The 19,882-nt window shown below is 45.9% G+C and overlaps 2 protein-coding genes across 2 annotated transcripts; both read left to right on the top strand.

Annotated features, from left to right (window-relative positions):
- Positions 1 to 880: 880 nt before the first annotated feature.
- On the top strand, positions 881 to 7,374 carry LOC311373161 (uncharacterized protein; the record flags this gene model as incomplete). Its single annotated transcript, XM_084489997.1, has 9 exons — positions 881 to 995; positions 1,519 to 1,668; positions 1,932 to 2,003; positions 3,952 to 4,002; positions 4,302 to 4,444; positions 4,626 to 4,726; positions 4,828 to 4,985; positions 5,423 to 5,731; positions 6,815 to 7,374. Exons 1-9 carry the CDS (start codon positions 956 to 958, stop codon positions 7,372 to 7,374), a joined length of 1,584 nt encoding a protein of 527 aa, XP_084346123.1. The 5' UTR covers positions 881 to 955.
- Positions 7,375 to 17,670: 10,296 nt separating this feature from the next.
- LOC311373162 (E3 ubiquitin-protein ligase TRIM47-like) lies at positions 17,671 to 19,295 on the top strand (the record flags this gene model as incomplete). The annotated part of the gene is made up of 2 exons (XM_084489998.1): positions 17,671 to 18,727; positions 19,191 to 19,295. Coding segments are annotated over 2 exons (1,162 nt in total), but the record flags the coding sequence as incomplete, so codon positions are not given.
- Positions 19,296 to 19,882: the final 587 nt, after the last annotated feature.

The raw sequence follows: 19,882 nt of genomic DNA, 5'->3' as shown, positions 1-19,882 counted from the left end.
CATGAGATATTAATACAGAGTACATAGGTAGACATCAGATTGTATGTACTCACATGATTCTTGCACTTTTTCGGGTCGTATCTTCATTGTTGAACGCACGTATTTTAAGCAGCTTTGGACAAGAGCGAGATTGGTCGATGCACCACCGGTGTGCAGCCAAGTCTGCAAGACTAAGTCCATCACAGCTTGCACGACACACACGCACACCACGTACACACACACACACACACACACACACACACCACACACACCACGTACACACACACACACACACACACACACACACACCACATACACACACACACACACGCCTGTGATTGGTCACAGGTGTGCAGCCCCCCCCAGCCCCAGAGTCTAATCAGTGTGACTGGGGCCAGGTGAGGCTGCTTCAACCATCCACCACACACACACACACTCCACTATGTCTTTTAACGTGATGGGAAATCCACCATAATGTTCAGTATGTTTGTGAGGGACTGAACGCAGAAAACAGCAGCACAGAGTTCTGACAAAAAGGGGTTTTATTTGACCTAAATAAATACAAACACAGGTCGTGGAGAACCAATAAAAGAACGTTAAAGTATTATAAACATGAATGATCGAGGATCAACATAAAAGTGGTTTGCGTGGACGTTAATTCCCTGTGAGCAGAAGAGATAGGCTTCACAGAAATGATACGCATTAGAGTTAACATCAGCTACTGGAAAAACCCACGGTGCTTTTGGACCTCACACACACGCAAATGCAAATGCAAACGCACACACAAACATTTCGCAACACTGATGATATCAGATTGCAAGCTGACGATTGGTCAGAATTCAAACCTGTGACGTGGTTTCTCCAGCTTAAATAGCGGAGCAGAATCCTTGAGAGCAGAAGCAGTGAGAGCTGTCAGAGAGGAACCATAGACACCATCGCTGAACCGGACCCTGGAGCCTCTGAGGAACCTGAGGACATGTCTTTGAACCGGAGAGAGACCAGGAAGAGAAGATTTGGTAGGTGCCCTTTTTAGAGGATTCAAAATAACTAATCCAGTAAACAATATGTTTTCATCTGCATGCATTTTAGATTCACGTTTAGCAACATTTTAATTCAGAGTGACCGACCTGATGAACCAGCGACCGTAGAGACAGATTTATTCTCCTAAATAACGACATGTGTGTGTTCTAGGCAAAACCCTTTTTTTTTGTTACCTTACTTCACTTGTGACTACGCCCGTGAGTTACGGACTACTGATAGGCATCTCAAGTAGTTGTGTGTTTCATGATATGTTTGTTATATACGTGGAACAGAGTGCAGAGTAACTTTACAGCCGAACACAAGTTTAGTTTTTTCATTACCACAATGGTGGCCACGCAGTATAAATATATGTATGAACATACTCTGTGTGTCCGTGTGTGTGCGCTTGAGTGCATCAGTGAGTCTGTGTGTCAAAAGGAGGACATCAGATAAGCGTTGAAGAAAAACATTTCGCAACACGTAATTGAGAATTAAAACACGTGATGTGTTTTTTTCCAGCTGACAGAGCAAAGATGGAGGCTAGGTTCAGAAGCAGTGAAGGCCATCAGAGAGTAACCATGGTCACCATGTCTGAACCGGACCCTGGACCCTCTGAGGAACCTGAGGACACGTCTTTGGACCGGAGGGAGACCAGGAAGAGAAGATTTGGTAGGTGCCCCTTTTTAGAGAATTTAAAAGAAATAATCCAGTCCGAAAAAATGATCCAAAATAAAATATGTTTTACTCCACATACATTTAAGATTGATGTTTCGAACACTTTTTTAGCCAAAGTGACCGTGTGTGTGTGTGTGTGTGTGTGTGTGTGTGTGTGTGTGTGTGTGTGTGTGTGTGTGTGTGTGTGTGTGTGTGTGTGTGTGTGTGTGTGTGTGTGTGTGTGTGTGTGTGTGTGTGTGTGTCCTACTCCTGAACAGTTCTATGGTTGCACATCGCTGTCGTTGTGAGCATCGGACTGCTGAGTATTCTCCTCATCTCCCTGCGCTTCAGTGAGTCTGAATCATATCATCCTGAATATAATTACAATACAGTTATGATCATATTAAAGATTGTAATAATAGCAATGATGATGATAATTATTGTTTTTGTTAGAATTAGTGTTAATAATATGAATGATCTTACTACTATGTAACAGCAGGCCTGTCGGACAAGTTGCTCTGCACAGTTGGTCAACGCGCATGTGCCAAGCAGCTTGCAGCTCACACACACACACACACACACACAGCACACGCAAACGCACACATACACCGCACGCACGCACACACACACACACACACACACGTGCAAACGCACACATGCACCGCACACATGCACACACACACACACACACACACACACACACACACACACACACACACACACACACACACACACACACACACACACACACACACACACACACACACACACACACACACACACACGCGCGCATGCACATACACACACCGCACACACCGCACACACACATGTGCACGAACACACACGTTTCAAGACAAAGGCAGTGCAGGACACCGCATACACACACACACCGCACACACATGCACACACACATGCACGGGCATACACACACTGCACACACGCGGACGCAGACATTGAAAGACAACGGCAAGATGGAGACCACAGCCCCGCCGTCGACACACTCTCCCAGCTGAGACCTCATGTCTGTTGTAGACTACACTTCTTTGCAAAACTTTATTTATTTTTAAATAAAGTGTTGATGACGCTTCGGTCAGCATTTGCGTGTCATCGAGTGGCCCCCTAAATGATAATCAGCCTTTTGTTCCCCGAATGGTCAAAAAATATTTAAATGTTGGCACTGCTTTTAAGAGTCATTCGTGGTGAACGCTAAAAGATAGGTCCTTTCATAACCCTAAAAGTACACATCATACAATAAACTTCAATACATGAGTTCACAGCTGCACAGGTGTATAGAAAATGATTATTGACAACAGTTAGCTGAACATTATATGGTCCCATCCTTCCACTCCCTGTTTTCTCACCCTGTTTAAACACAGAAATCAACTACATTTGTCCCAGTGTTTGTTATATGGGAAATCAAGCAATAAAATACACTCTCTTTCTCCGGTAACACAGTCGTCGGCCACGCCTTTCTCCTTCGTCGTCTCTAACTCACGCTCCAATCCTTCATCAATCGATGCTTCGGATGTTGTGAATGCAACGGAATATATGACGCATCGTTGCAGCAACATTTAAGATGATCGCGATGAGTTCTGCCCGTTCTGCCTCCGTGCCGTCCCGCCTCTTGCCAACTTAGACCCTACGTCATATCCCGCCCCTTGCAAGCCCACCCCCTTGATTCTACTGATGTCTGAACGACATTGATGTCCGCATATAAAGCATCAAGTGTGAATCACCCTCAGGGTCGAATCTCCTGATATACAAATGAGGCGACAATGGGGTGGACTTCAAATGATTATGCTTGCTTCATAGCGTAAGGAGAAAATGATTATGCTTGCTTCATTATGTAATAGGTGAACCAATATGTTATACGTTGTAACATTATCGGTAAAATGTTATTATATTATGCGCTCAGAAATGTGTTCCATTATCGACCAGGGATTCCACGTTATAGCTCTGGGTTTAAGTCCACCTAGAGGTTGAGCGCAACGCGGACTAGTTAGAATAATAACAGTTATAATCATATTAATGATTGTAATAATAGCAATGATAATGATCATTATTGTTTTTGTTAGAATTTGTGTTGATAATATGAATGATTGTAACAATAGCAACGATAATGATATTGATAATTATAGTTATTGTTATTTTAATTGGTATTAATATTAATAATATGTCATGTTCTCTTTCAGGGGGGATGGACTTTGTGTTTGGTTGGCTGTGGGTCCTGTGACGTTTAGAGACGATGTCGTTCTGTTTTAGAGCTCATTCCTTCTGTACTCCTCTGTCCTGTCCTAGACACACCGTCACCTTGGAAGGAGGGGAGAGAGCGCTTACTGGATGAACTCGGTGAGGGTTTTATCCAAGTTATTACATCAATCTGAACATCCCCTCTTCCTTATAACTTCACATTTTATATTGTCAGGCTAACAGAGCATAGACCGTGTTAAACTACCACCAAATAAATGTGGTCTACTAAAGACATTTTTCTATTGTCGTCTATTAGGGTCATGCTTCTATTGACGTCTATTAAGGTTGTGCTTCTATTGTGGTCTGTTAAGGTCAGGTCTCAGGGTTGTGTGTCAGTAATGAAGACGGTAAGATAAGCAGTTCTGTGTTTGTTAAGGATTTTCTTTTACATTCAACAGATGAATTGGCGCTTCAGGGCTGGATGTTTTACGACCAGAGTTTCTACCTTATGTCTACCACTAAGAAGAGCTGGAAGGCCAGTAGAGAAGACTGTCTGCGGAGAAACGCAGACCTGGTGGTTATCAACAGCAGAGAAGAACAGGTGTGTGTGTGTGTGTGTGGGGAGAGACATTGTGTGAGTGTGTGTGAGAGAGAGAGACATTGTGTGAGTGTGTGTGAGAGAGAGACATTGTGTGAGTGTGTGTGAGAGAGAGAGAGATTGCATGTGTGTGTGTGTTCAGCTGTGTTGTCATGACAACAGATGCTATTACCTTTGGAAACAGGGGTTTCTCAGCAGAATGTTCGAGCGTTCCTGGATTGGACTGAGCAGTAGAGACACAAAGGGGACCTTCAAGTGGGTGGATGGTACCCCCATGACCTCAAGGTAAGGCTGATGACTCTGTTCAGCAGCATCTCTTCTCTGAGAGTGACAGAGTGACCTCACCTCAACACTGGGCTCCACTGTCTCCTCCTCCTGGTTCTCAGTTTGAGACGCGCTAAACCAGGCGATGACAGCGGAGCAGAAGTCTGTGTCGTAGCAGGGGAGGACGGCTGGTCCAGACAACCGTGTGACAGACTGCACCACTGGATCTGTGAGAAGGCCGTGGACCTGGATCATCTGGAGGCTGAGCTGGACAAAGAGGGTCCGTAGACTTTGTTTGTGTTCATGAGTGGAGAACGGTTCCTCCTTTCTGTTCTCTGTGCCGTAGACACAGTATATATACTCTTTATGAGTGGAAAGGTGGTTGGGTGTTGGGTTAGGTCTACTAAGGTCAGGTTTCTATTATGGTCTGCTAATGCCATGTTTCTATTGTGGTCTACTAAGGCCATGTTTCTATTGTGGTCTACTAAGGTCATGTTTCTACTGTGGGCTACTAAAGTCAGGTTTATATTGTGGTCTACTTAGACCATGTTTCTATTGTGGTCTACTAGGGCCATGTTTCTACTGTGGGCTACTAAAGTCAGGTTTCTATTGTGGTCTACTGTGGACCTGTATTAGGAGAGAGTGAAGGGAGTGTCTGATGGTGCATCTCTAGATACGTGTTGTAAACGTTCACTCCTCTCCTCCTGGTTTCTTCAGGTTCAGTGATGCCCACGGAGGAGGAGGAGGCCCCCAGCATCACAAAGTTCCACTCCACTACCCAGGTGTTGCCCGTGGGCCAAACGGCCCGCTACACCTGCGATGCCAGCGGCACGCCGGAGCCCACCGTCGAGTGGCTCCACAACGGCAGGCCCCTGGAGAGGAACGGCACAGACGACCAATCAGAGGCCTGGGTGGAGAGGGGGTTCCTCTTCGTCAGAGGGGTGAGGTCTGGCGTGAACACGGTCTGCTGCATGGCAAGCAACAGCGCTGGCACGGCCAATCACACCGCTGAGCTGCTTGTCTTTGGTAAGATCTGGATCCAAGGAGAGATGTTTGTTGTTGATGTATTTATAACGTTGTTGTTGAGGTGTGTATATATTTAAGCAATAGATCACGACAGGCTGTGTCGTTCATTATACCACAGTGAAGGGGGTCGCCGTCCCTCCGCTGCGTGTCGGGACGGACAACGCCCCTTAACTGTGGTATAATGACCGTATACCACTGACTGAAGTGATCTATTGCTTTTATAAAACGGTTACGCAAGTATGGCGAAATGAAAGTCATAGACACCCTCAATTTTGAAAAAGCTAGAAAGTCGGAAAAGCATTATTTTAACGAATACAAAAAAGTTGTCCCTCCTGGCTGCCGGCAAAGTGTACGGCGGTTGCTATGCAACACACTGTAGCGTCCTTCAGAGAGAAGGCTAGAGACGGTAGCTCGGTTTGCCGGCAATTTAGCCTACTATCGAGCAGTTCACTCACCGTGTGCCTATTGCTTTACAACATTTCCACCCCCTCCAGCAATCAACATGTTTTTTAGGCTTCAGTGAACTATGCTATTGCTTTTATACATAAATAAACAACAGTTCAAGTTAGGCGCGGAGTGATACTGAACTCTGTAAACTGAACGGGCGTCATAGCTGTGTGTATACGCTCAATATACAACAGTTGGGAACCAATCAGATCGCTTGATTTAAGCCACCCGTTTTATAAATATATATATATATATATATATATATATTCATAAATGTATGTGTATATATATATATACATGTATACAAAATTATATATATATGTGTGTGTATGTATGTATATATATATATATATATATATATATATATATATATATATATATATATATATATATATATATATATATATATATATATATATATATATATATATATATATATATATATATATGTGTATATATATATATACCAACTGAAAACAAATCCTCATCCGCTTATCAGGGGTCGGGTCGCGGGGGCTCAAGCATGAATCAGCATTTTTTTTAATTTTCCAATGGAAACGGATGGGGGGATTTTGGGCGAATAACCTGGAATATCTCGGGAATTATGAATAATATCATGTCTTGTTCTCCCGTCAGATGCCTGTGAACTCACACTGGACCCAAACACAGCCTTCAGATACCTCTCTCTGTCTGAGGACAACAGAAAGGTGACGCGGGTTGGAGAGGACCAGTCGTATCCGGATCACCCAGAGAGATTTGACCGCCTGCCCCAGGTGTTGTGTAGAGAGGCTCTGACTGGCCGCTGTTACTGGGAGGTAGAGTGGAAAGGACATGTTGATATAGGAGTGACATACAGAGGAATCACAAGGAGAGGATGGGGTGATGACAGCCTGCTTGGCTTGAACAACAAGTCCTGGAGTCTTTATTGTGGTGATCGTGGTTACTCTGCCCGGTACAACGGTAGAGTGACAGACATACAGCGTCTCCGCCCCGCTGGCTCTACCAGAGTAGGAGTGTATCTGGACCGGCCTGCTGGCACTCTGTCCTTCTACAGAGTGTCCCGAGGTGTAGGAGGGTCCTCAGACACACTGACACACATCCACACCTTCAGGTCCACCTTCACCCAGGAGGACCTCCTCCCTGGGTTTTGGGTAGCGTGGGATGAGGGAACCTCAGTGTCTCTGTGTCGGTTGTAGAAAAAAAAAAGGTCGGCGGGCGCACACGCACACACACACACACATATACACGTAAGCACACACACACACACACACACACACACACACACACACACACACACACACACACACACACACCCCCGTCGTCGTCCGGGGCTGTGGGCGAGCAGGGGTCGGTTGTAGGAAAAAAAAAAGGGCAGGCGGGCGGGCACACACACACACACACACACATGTACACAAACACAAACGCCCGCACACACACACACACATACACACACACACACACACACACAGCTTCTGCGTTAGAGGAGGTTAGTGTCTTTTGATGGAGGCCTGAGAGGACTGATGACTCAGAGTCTCTGTGGCAGTTATAGTCTCTCGCTCTCTCTCTCTCTATCCCTCTCACTCTTTCTTTCTCGTCTCCCTCTCCCCCCCCCTCCTCCCCCCCCTCTCCCCCACCTTTTTACGGGGCTTCCTAAAAGTTGATGCTGGTAAACCATGAAAGGAAGAGACTTTTAAGATCTTCCATAGGGTTACCTGAGCAGGTTTTATTAAGATTTCATTTTTAATTTGAAATGTATATTAAATACCTATCGATGGTAAATCACATGTTTTTTTTATGCTACAATATTTGTCCATTTTCAGACGTTAACATATTTTATTCTCCAGGGCTCTGATCATCACTTTTGTCCTAATCCTAACAAGGATGATTTAGATGAGATTAGATTCATTAGGATCACGATTAGCAACACACCAGAGAGAGAGCTAGTCTTCCTGGGTCCCAAACATCAAATATAGACAACAGACAATCACTTGTTTGACCTTATGTCAAACTCAAATAGAAATAGACTAATAAAAAAGTTTAAAAAAGATATGAAGGCTACAAAAAGAAATGAGATCATTAAAAATGTATATACATTATGGACCACATGATTTTTTTGCAGACTTTTTAAAGTTGTATTTGCTATTTTTGCTAGAACGTATGTTTTTTTGGTCGTTCATTCCATAATGAAATAGTTGTGTAAATGATGGTATTTTTCAGTAGATTGGACCTCGGTCTGGGTAAAGCTAGCTGTCCTTTACTTGCTCCTCTAGTGCTATGACCGTGTCTGTCAGACACACTGACTAGACCTTCAGCAAAGAAGGCGGGTCTTTTGCAGTTTAAGACTGACCTTAGGAACAACAAGAGGTTAAGAGAGATTGTTTGTTTTACTGTGAGCCATGAAAGGCTAGTATGCATTACTTCAGTGTTAGTGTGAATAGAGCAGCTCGGTGCCAAAGGAACCTGATTTAAAGCAGATTTTATATTTCATTCATAATAACCAGGAGGTCTGTGTTGTAAATGACTTTAAACTGAGTATTGATTCCTGGTGTTCTGTTGGGAACCAAACGGCAGCAGAACATGTTCAGTTATTAAAGATACGTGCACACCTGTTTATGATTAGTAGTCTGCAGCTTCTATTGTTTCAGTCCTTGTGTTTATTGTGTACATGTAAGGGACTATTTTTCTGTTGCATTTGTTAATGAAGCATAATTTTAATAAACAACTCAGTGGATCCAACTGAATGTTCTCGTGTGTTCAGCCCATCATCATTCTCCTTTTATTACTAAATAATGTTACATAAGTGCCTTAAGAATAATAATTTCTAAATAAAACAACAAATGTTGTTCTGATATTATTCTGGGACCTCCTCCCTGGGTTTTGGTTAGGGGGGGGGGGGGGGGGGGGGGGGGGGGGCGGTGCCTCAGTGTCTCTGTGTCCGTTGTAGAAAGAAACCACAGACAGACGGCTGGACACACACTCTCTGTATCTCTCTCCCTCTCTCCCCCCCGTCTCCCTCTCCCCCCCGTCTCCCTGTGATTGGACGACACTGTGGCTCAGAGTGAGCGTCCGTTAACCTGCTGACCACTGATTGGTCAACGAGCAACAGGTGTGCAGCCTCCCCCAGCCCCAAGTCTCGTGAGAACCCTTCCTCTCTCTCTCTCTCTCTCTCTCTCTCTCTCTCCCCTCTCCCCCCTCCCTCCCCCTCTCCCTCCCTTTCCCTCCATCTCCCTCCCTCTCCTTTACCTTTTGACCTTTGACCTTCCAGGGGTCAGCCTATCAGAGCGCAGCGTGCTGGTCCCCGACACCAGGGGCTTCTGGGAGAAAGTGTGTGGCCGGGTCGTACCAAGTGACCAAGGAGGAGGGGTGGACATCTCTTTACCCCTCGCTGCCTTTGGTCTGTAGACACACACACACACACACACACACACACACACACACACACACACACACACTGACAGAGTACAGGCAGGGTTCGTAGACAGGCAGGTAGACAGGTACAGGCAGACAGGTACAGGCAGACAGGTACAGACAGACAGGTACAGACAGACAGGTACAGGCAGACAGGTACAGACAGACTGAGGCTGGAGGTTGAGATCCTGGCGACTGGTTTGATCTCTCTCTCTCTCTCTCGCTCTCTCTCTCTCTCTCTCCCTCCCCCCCAGACGGAGCAGGAGAGAGGGAGAGCTGTCCTCCTCCCCCCCCCCCCCTCCCCGTCCCGTGCTGCTGGTGTCCTCTTGTCTCTCTCTCTCTCTCTCTCTCTCTCTCTCTCTCTCTCTCTCTCTCTCTCTCTAGTGGGCGTGTCCCCCTAGCTGTGTGACGGACAGATGAGCATGGTTTGCTACGGTCCACCGGGTAGGCTGGTGGACCGACCTATCCAGCGTACGTCTAGGAGGACACGCCCACTTGGGATGTCACTCAAACACAGGAAGAGGCGGGTTAAAAAAAAAAAAAGTTTGTAATGGCCCCTCCCCCAAATGAATGGAGGGAGGGAGGGAGGAAGTGAAGGAGGGAGAGAGGGAGGGGGAAGGGGGAGAGATAAAGGGAGAGAGAGGGAGAGAGAGAGGGATGAAGGGAAGGAGGGAGGGAGGGCAAGATTGAGAGAGAGAGAGAGAGAGGGAGAGAGGGAGGGGGAGGGAGGGAGAGGAGAGCAGGTTTGATTCCAGTGGTCTCGTCTCGTGGTTCTCACCAGACCAAACTGGGGCTGGGGGAGGCGGCACACCTGCTGCTCGTTGACCAATCAGGTTGAACCAGCCTCACGAACGCATCACTCTGACCTACAGTGTGAGTGTGTGAGTGAGAGGGGGAGAGAGGGGGAGGGAAGGAAGGAAGGAAGGAAGGAAGGAAGGAAGGAAGGAAGGAAGGAGAGACGGGGGAGGGAGAAAGGGAGGGAGGGGGGAGGGAAAGAGGGAGGGCTGTCTAAAGGCCGCCTCATACCTCCGGATCCGGACGAAATTCGTCCGTCCGTACTAAACGTTGTCTCCAGGACTACCCTTCACACCTCCGTCCGGTTTCAGCGTTGTTATGGATGTTACACAAAACAACCTCTAGAGGGCAGCTCCTGTCGTGTATAAAATGACCGGCATTGACAATCGCAAACATGGTATCTGTAGAGGAGATGATTTTGCTGTGTCATCCGGCACAAAGTGTACGCGGCGGCGGTGGCATGTGGCACCCCTCACCAGCCTGCAGACTCTCTGCTCAAAATTTCAATTCCAAAAAGTTTTATTGGAATGAAAAATATACATTTGCATTGCCAAAGCAGGTGAACAATGAAATAATAAGGTCAGGTATATAGTATAATATAAGTATAAAACGTTAAAAACAAAATATATATACATCAGATATTATAGGCCTACTACTCTCTCTCTCTATTTTTGCGAATGGTTGGACTTCTGCCTCTACTGCCGCCTCGATCTCCGGTGGTATTGCTCCGGTTCTTCCGGAGGACTCCGGATTCGTAAGCTCAGAGGCGACGGACCCACTGACGTTACTGTCTTAAAGGTACAGGCCCATTACTGTCTTAAAGGTACAGGCCCGTTACTGTCTTAAAGGTACAGGCCCGTTACTGTCTTAAAGGTACAGGCCCATTACTGTCTTAAAGGCACAGCCACATTAGAGTCTTAAAGGCACAGCCACATTAGAGTCTTACAGGTACAGGCACATTACAGCATTAAAGGTACCCTATCCTGTGGATTCCATTACAGGATTGTATTACATGGCTATATTACATTACATTATAACAGTGTGTGTGTGTGTGTGTGTCTTAGTCTGAGCTAGCGGCCGTGTTTGGGTTAGCCTTGCGGCGCGGTGGCTAGCGGCCGTGTTTGGGTTAGCCTCACGGCGCGGTGGCTAGCGGCCGTGTTTGGGTTAGCCTCGCGGCGCTGTGGCTAGCGGCCGTGTTTGGGTTAGCCTCGCGGTGGCTAGCGGCCGTGTTTGGGTTAGCCTCGCGCCGAGAGCCCTTAGAGCCGATAGCAGAACGGATGCGCTCCCAGCCACCAGCCCCAGTGGCTGTGCATGCATCCGTTCTGCTATCGGCTAGTTAGGGCTCTCTGGATATGTCAACGGGGTAATCTGAGGTGAGTGTTAACACGCAAAAACACAAAGTTGATACTGTTTGGCCACACTATTTGAGTTAAACGAGCACGCTGGTGTCTCGTGAGGAACCACCTCGTGTTACCGAGGTCTCGGAATGGTTTTCTGAGTGGTTGGTGTTTAGAAGCCCCAAAAGAGGATAAAGAGCTATTCTGTAGCGCCGGCAGCCAGTGCAGACCTCCAGTCGAATACATTTGTCAGGTTTTTTACTTCCCTCACCTGGGGTGTGTGTGTATCTCACTGTGTGTGTGCGTGTGTATCTCACTGTGTGTGTGCGTGTGTGTGTTTGTGTGTGTGTGTGTGTCTCAGCCTCACGGTGCGGTGGCTAGCGGCCGTGTTTGGGTTAGCCTCGCGGCGCGGTGAAGCTCTGAGCGCCACAGAGCGGTTGGCTCAAGAAATACGCGGCAGGGTCAGGGATGAAATTTTCATGCCATGGGACCTTTAACATTAATAATAATATCATGTTTTCTTTCAGGAGGGTTGGGCTCCGTCTGTGAGGGTTTTATAGAATGTTGCCCTAGCCAATAATATGGAAGCAATCCGGGCTGTTAGCGTTACTCCGGGCAAGCTCTACATTCGTTGATGAACGAAAGAAAGTGTCTGGAGGGCTAATTTTATGTGCTGAAAAAGACCCTTCAATTTTCGCCGGAATTACACTTAAAGATGGACTCCACGAAGAAGGTGAGATTTCTCTCTCCACTGTGCCGTTGAGTTAATGAAACCAGACGGTGTCCGTGTCACAGAGGAAGCCCGGCACAGATGTGCAGAGCCCAGCGGCGCCACAAAGAGACGGAGAGGCGAAAGCCGAGCGGCGCCGCGACGACAGAGAGGCCAAAGCCAAAACCCCTCGGAAAAGGAGACGGGTAAAAATAATCATCCCCTCGTGGACTTCTTCTTCCCCAAGGAGAGCGCTGAGGAGCAGGAGCGTCAGGATGACAGAGAGGCGAAAGCAGAGCGACGCCACAAAGAGACAGAGAGGAGAAAAGCGGCGTCGCGGATGACAGAGGCGCTACGAATATGCCGTTGACTGCAATATGTTCTGTTGTGTTCTGTTGTGCAGAGAAGCCCTGCACGAATGTGCAGGGCTTCTCTGCACAACAGAACACATTGCAGTCACGTATTCAATACTTTCTGGGACTGGGACTATTTTTACCAACTAGTCCCCCCTCCCCCCCATGTGTGTTTAATTCTAGATAATGAGTTTGTGTGTAGTTAGTGTGTGTAGCTCGGGTTGTGTTTGTAAGTGTCATTGTGGTATGAATCTTTGCTCTTCCAGAAATGCGGTTCATAACCCCTGACAGATCACAAGACCCACGCAGAACCGGGGGTTTACTCACAGTCGGGGACCAGGGGAACTTCAGGGAGGAGATTGCGACGGTAGCCCTCGGACTGAGAGTGTGAACCTCCTCAAAAATCTCTCGGGGCGCAAGTGTGTGGTCGTGCAGCATAACCGCGTGAAGTTCTTCTAGTGGCCGCCAGATGGCGCCAGGGTACCGCTGGTACAGCCACAATAACTTAAAACTTAAAATAATAATGCATTCGGTTTATATATTATATATTTATGTAGCGCTCTTCCATGTACTCAAAGACGCTTTACGGAGTGAACAAAAAAAATAATGATTAAATATAATCTAAATAAAAAATAATAATTTAATAAGAACGTATATTAGTAGATAAGAAGTGATAAGAAGTTCCTCTAGTCGCCGCCAGATGGCGCCAGGGTACCGCTTGGTAGAAAACAGCCACAATAACTTAAAGACCGGGTAAACCAAATTCAGTATTTTTCTTCTTATCATATTAATTAGGCCTTAAATGTGTCCCTCAAAACATGTAAAAAATATTTTTCCCATTCATCATTTCCTTGAGGAGCTAGGCCTCAGAGAATGTTCTGTGTGCAGGTTTAAAATGGGCGGGTCTACATCGAGGACCGCGTTACGTAAAGCGGTCATACTCACATAAACCCGCCCCCTGCTGTCCATTTTCAGCTTTGAGATTGGGAGGGGCTGGACCTCTCCGGTGATGGGCGTGGTTTCCTGGCCTGCAGCGCACACGCCCCCACCGTCCTGAGCCTGGGGTTACTGCTCATTTTTCATCAACTTTGAAGCATAATTTTATATACTTCGCGATTTTTTTAGTCCTTCAAATTTGGCAGGGTGGTTAATAATATATTTTCCTGTGGTATTATAAACTCAAAACCCATAATTATTCTTGGTTTACCCGGTCTTTAACACTTTAAATAAATAAAGAATAATAATAATACATTCGGTTTATATATGATATATTTTATGTAGCGCTTTACCATGTACTCAAAGACGCTCAAAGACGCTTTACAGAGTGAACACAAATAATAACAATTAATTAATAATAATTGAATAAGAACGTAGTTGGAAGTTAAGAAGTGACGTGCCATATCTCGTTCACACTTCAACTGTCTCATGGGGTGAGCCTTATTCATACATTCAACTAAATGTATATATATATATATATATATATAGGCTATAGGGGAGACTCCGGACTTCTTTACGCCCAACTTTGGAATCAATGCCAGCGGCGGAATGTCAAAATCTGTGCGTCAGAACCGCTACTCAATCAATGTCTTCTGTGAGGCAGAGAGAGAGAGAGGGAGGGAGGGAGGGAGAGAGAGAGGGAGGGAGGGAGAACGAGAGAGAGAGGGAGAGAGAGAGAGAGAGAGAAAGAGAGAGAGAGAGAGAGAGGGAGAGGAGGCCCTCAGGGTGCAGATGGAGCCTCTGGTTCCAGCCCGACTGGATCCTCTCGGTGGAACAGACACAGAGAGCGTTCCTCGGTTCTCCGACCGACTGAGGGATGGGAGGGAGGGAGAGGGGGGGGGAGAGAGAGAGAGAGACAGAGTCATCTATTTGACTACGGCACTTCTCACGCTAAATACAAGATGAACCTTAAAATAGGACTTTGGTGACTCCCGCGGAGGGGGAGCAGGCGGCGGGGGGGCGGGGCCCATCCGACGCCGTCCGCTACTACCCAACCGGCGGAACAGTCCCGGTACAAAAACAAACCGCAAAAGTGGCGTTGCGTTCCCACTTTCCATTCCGCGTTCAGACGAGCATCTTTGGGTGGAAATCTGCGTGCACACGGTGACGCAAAAGTGTGTGAAATTTGATGGATGTGACGTCAGCGCGTACGAGACAAGAGCCAGCGTGAGCAGCTCAGAACACACTTTTGCGTTGTTAACCCTTTAGACGGAAACGCAGCGGTGGAGCGTTTCTAAGGTTTCCACTCTGGAGGGTGGGCGAATTTTTTTGCATCTTAAAGCCCCGAAAACGCAGACGCAGACGCCGTCCAAGCGAAAGGCATATTACCTTATCTGATAAAATATTTTGTCGGTTTCAACCGACAATAGGAGGTTAGTCTGAGAGGAGTAACCTATTGATCATATCAATAGGAAGAGTACAATTTTCCAGTAAATACGTACAGTTAAAAGCGTTCTTTAATGCCATGCACATGTTAAACTGTATCAGTTCAACATGATATCAAGAGTTAAAAACAAAATAATTATTTTTAAATCCCAGTACATGAGTCGTCGTACATTTGTAGGCTCTGACATAGCTTACATAATGTGTGTGTGTGTGTGTGTGTGTGTGTGTGCGTGTGTGTGTGTGCGTGGGTGTGTGTGGGTGTGTGTGTGGCTGCCTGTAAAGGGTGCAGCAGGATCAGGAAGGAAGAAAAGAATCCAACCCAACCAGACGCCTCACACGGTGAACATGCTGCTGGGTATCGACCTCAATTACAACAACAAGTAAGAATTCAGTTGACCTCATTCACTATTTAAATTATGAAGTTTTTACTGTAACGTATCACGGCAACAGTCTTTAGTCTTTAAAAAACGCCTCTATATCACTCTAATTATGTGTGCATGTGTGTGTGTGTGTGTGTGTGTGTGTGTGTGTGTGTGTACCTTGGCCCTCTTCTGAATACCTGGGCGTAACGAGATGAGCCCAACCCAAGTTCCTCTTCTTCATTCCTGAGTGGAGTCATGGAGCAGCAGCCAATAGGAGGCCAGTCTGAGAGGAGTGTCAACTGGTTGGTTTGGTTCACATCATTTCCTTATAAAGAGTCGGACGGTTTGGTGTGGCTCACTTCACTACAGCGGGGAGAAGACTCAGGTACTGTACTCCGCTCTGATCCCTGATTTAACATGAATATGCATAACTTATTCATCATATCGATAGGAAGAGTACTATTTGTCTGTAGTCACCTACGGTTAAAAGTGTTACTAGATGTTACGTACACGTTTGAACTGTAGCACACTTAAAACCTCTCACTGTGCCTCTGTCTTTGTGTCTGAGCTTCTAGACATCATAGCTCTCTTTATATTTGAACAAAGTCTTCATCACTGGGTAGATCCCAACAGACCTCATGTGTGACAAAGAGTGTGTTAGTGTGGGACAATGAGGGACACGTTACCAATGCAGAGAGGTAGTCTACAAACGTGTCTTTCTACCTTTAGAAATAGACGTTCTTACATGTCGCTTCACATCGTATCCAGCGTGGGACGTTGAAATCAAGTAACTCTCTGAGAACCGCCTTGCTCTGGCTTAACCCAGTTCTAAGGTGTTTTACGGTCTTTGTTGTGAGTGTATTTCATCTCTTTGTGGTGGTTTCCAACATATTCCTCCTCTGAATCTGCGTATCGTGAGACTTTGTGGTGACTGGATGTGGTGGGGGTTAGACAGTACAGAGACAGGTCATTAAGGAGCAGGTAGGGGTTAGACAGTACAGAGACAGGTCATTAAGGAGCAGGTAGGGGTTAGACAGTACAGAGACAGGTCATTAAGGAGCAGGTAGGGGTTAGACAGTACAGAGACAGGTCATTAAGGAGCAGGTAGGGGTTAGACAGTACAGAGACAGGTCATTAAGGAGCAGGTAGGGGTTAGACAGTACAGAGACAGGTCATTAAGGAGCAGGTAGGGGTTAGACAGTACAGAGACAGGTCATTAAGGAGCAGCTAGGGGTTAGACAGTACAGAGACAGGTCATTAAAGAGCAGGTAGGGGTTAGACAGTACAGAGACAGGTCATTAAGGAGCAGGTAGGGGTTAGACAGTACAGAGACAGGTCATTAAGGAGCAGGTAGGTTGGACTGCAGTCATTGGGGATCGAACACAGAACCTTTCAGCTTGGTATCAAGCACCCTGTTAACGTTAAATAATAGTTTTTCATTCTTCTGTTTTAGGATTTGTCCTAAATCCATCCTCCTGTTAGAAAATATACAACATATAACATATATATAATATATATACATATATATTATGCTGCCCTCGCAATGAGTTCCAGTCAAAACTAGACAGCTAGTTAACACTTTTTATAAAGAAGTGGAATCCAGTACGCAAGGCTTTCTTTTCTTGTTTCTTTACTGAATGTTATTTTCTTCATAGGTTTGTTTTGTAAAACTGTAACAAATACCGAAATAAAGACGTACGTGAGTTTACATGTCTCCTTCTAACACAGGAGAATCACATTTTCACCTTAAACTCGGTCAGAATCTTACGGATTTTACGTAATTCTTGTAAATATTAACACAACTAGTATTAAATCATCCGATATTTACTTACAGACAAATGATTTCCAAAGTTCAAACGTATTTGTGATAGATTGCGGGAGCGATATTACAATGTGGTTTTTCTCTGTTGAGTGAATCAGGAAAAGAACTAAAGTAGGCTTGCAGTTGCTTATACTGACGCCAGTACCACAATTTGACCACAGGGTGGCAGTATTTACCAAACTAGGGTAAGATGTACACGAAAACAAACTGAAAACAATGCATTTCTTATGGAAGGCAGAACATATATATATATAACATATAAAACCCTTGCATTTGAACAAGTTCAAGCTGTTATTTTACTATTGTTATCCATGTCTTGTAGGAATGGCCTCTGCTACTTCCTCATCTGAGGAGGACTTTTCATGTTCCATCTGTCTGGATGTGTTCAACAGCCCAGTTACCACACCATGTGGACACAACTTCTGTAGAACCTGTATTACAACGTTCTGGGAAGACAAAGTCCGGTACAAATGTCCTGTTTGCAACGAGCTGTTCAACACAAGACCAGCTTTACGGGTTAATACCCTCTTATCAGGGATGGCTGATCAGTTTAGAAGAGTCAAAGAGCAGCCTTGTGTTGAACCTGGAGAAGTTCCCTGTGACGTATGTACTGGGACCCAGCTGAAGGCCGTGAAGTCCTGCCTGACGTGTTTCATGTCTTACTGCCAAACCCACCTGGAGCCTCATCAGAGAGTCGCACGCCTCAAGAGACATGAGCTGGTCGAGCCTATGGACCGTCTGGCAGACAGGATGTGTCAGAAACACGACCGACTTCTGGAGCTCTTCTGCAGGACTGAACAGGTGATTGTGTGTCAGTTCTGCACAGAGATGGACCACAAGTCCCATCCTGTTGTACCTCTGAAGGAGGAATATGAAGTGAAGACGGCCCAGCTGGGGAAGATAGAGGCTGAAGTTCAGCAGATGATCCAGGAGAGACAACGAAAGATTAAGGACATCAGAGACACAGTGGGATGTAGCAAAGCAGACGCAGACAAAGAGATAGCCGATGGTTTGCAGGTCTTCACTGCTCTGAAGCGCTCTGTTGAAAAGTGCCTGAATGATCACAACCAAACGGTTAAAGAGAAACTGAAATCCACAGAGACAGAAGCTGCAGGCCTCATCAAAGAGCTGGAGCAGGAAATAAAAGATCTGACCAATAGAAGATCAGAGGTGAAGCAGCTCTCACACACTGAAGACCACCTCCACCTCCTCCAGACCTTCAGATCCCTGAAGGATCCTCCACCCACCAGGGACTGGACCACGGTGGAGGTCCGTCCTCCGTCATACGTTGGGACCTTGAGGAGAGCCCTGGATCAGCTGGAGCAGACGCTGAACATGGAGATAAAGAAGGTGCCTGACCTGAAACCAGATGTAAAGAAGTGTAAGTGTCTGTTTGATTCATCTCAGGCTTGTCCAATCCGGTGGCACAGGTATGTAACATTGAACAAGACCACACTGGCTAATTACCACCACACCGCCCATTCTATGTCTAATAGTGTGTGTGTGTGTGTGTGTGTTTTGTCATATTCATTTTAGTGAGCAATTAAACCCCAAATCTATGCCATTTTAACATTGTCAATGAAACAAAACCAATCATCTACAGAAAACAGGAATAAATATTTCAATATTTTATGTCTCCCCAAAACACTATATGAATGTCCCACTCTGCTCCAAGCGCAGGTGGTGTATTTTAGTGACACAGAACACAGAAACACAAAACTCAAATCAAATATTAATTTTGTTAGCTGTGAGTGAGAGGGGGGAGGATCAAAATAAAAGTGAGTGTCTTCCCAACCAAGGACTTCCTATTGAACTTGATTCCTCTTCTTGGGTTTCCTCACCAGTCTCTCCCCCCACTAACCTCATGAGAGGATCCCAGGATCAGCTGGAGGAGACACGGAAAATGGAGATGGAGAATCTGCCTGTCCTGAGGTCATCTCTCAAGAAGTGTAAGTATCTGATTAGTTTGATTGAGGGCTGTCAAATGTGCATTCTACGGTGGCCGAGAAGGGTCACAACACATGCAAATGCCACAACACATGCATATACCGAAAACACCTGCAAATTCAGAAAACACTTTCATCGATTACACAACACGTGCGCTGCAAATTCCAAAACACATGCAAATAGGGAAACGAACTGCAAGTAATGACAACGGAAATGTTTCCGGGGGGACCATAATCAGTGACGGACCCATATCCGGTTGGCGGTTCTATTCGAACGTCTTCAGTCATTGGATTGTGCTACAAGAGGTACGTGTTTCTCTTTTATTATGACAGACTTGTTGATGTGCTCTGATAACAACAATTATCTCACATCGGCACATCGACAAGTCTGTCATAAAAGAGAAACACGTACCTATTGTAGCACAATCCAATCATAGATATATATACTGACTAGATATCGCCTGAGCTGTGCTGTTCAGTGGAACATATACGTCAATGCCGCCGCCATCTTGCCGCGGGGTAACCACCCAACTGAATGAATAAATGTCGATGGGACAGAGGTCCTTTCCCAGTCAAAATCACTCTAAAAC

Source organism: Micromesistius poutassou, assembly GCF_964030765.1.
Source record: "Micromesistius poutassou genome assembly, contig: SCAFFOLD_3070, whole genome shotgun sequence".
Classification (NCBI taxonomy): Eukaryota; Metazoa; Chordata; class Actinopteri; order Gadiformes; family Gadidae; genus Micromesistius; species Micromesistius poutassou.
The sequence above is the reverse complement of the archived record's forward strand: the minus strand, read 5'-3'. Positions and strand labels throughout refer to the sequence as shown.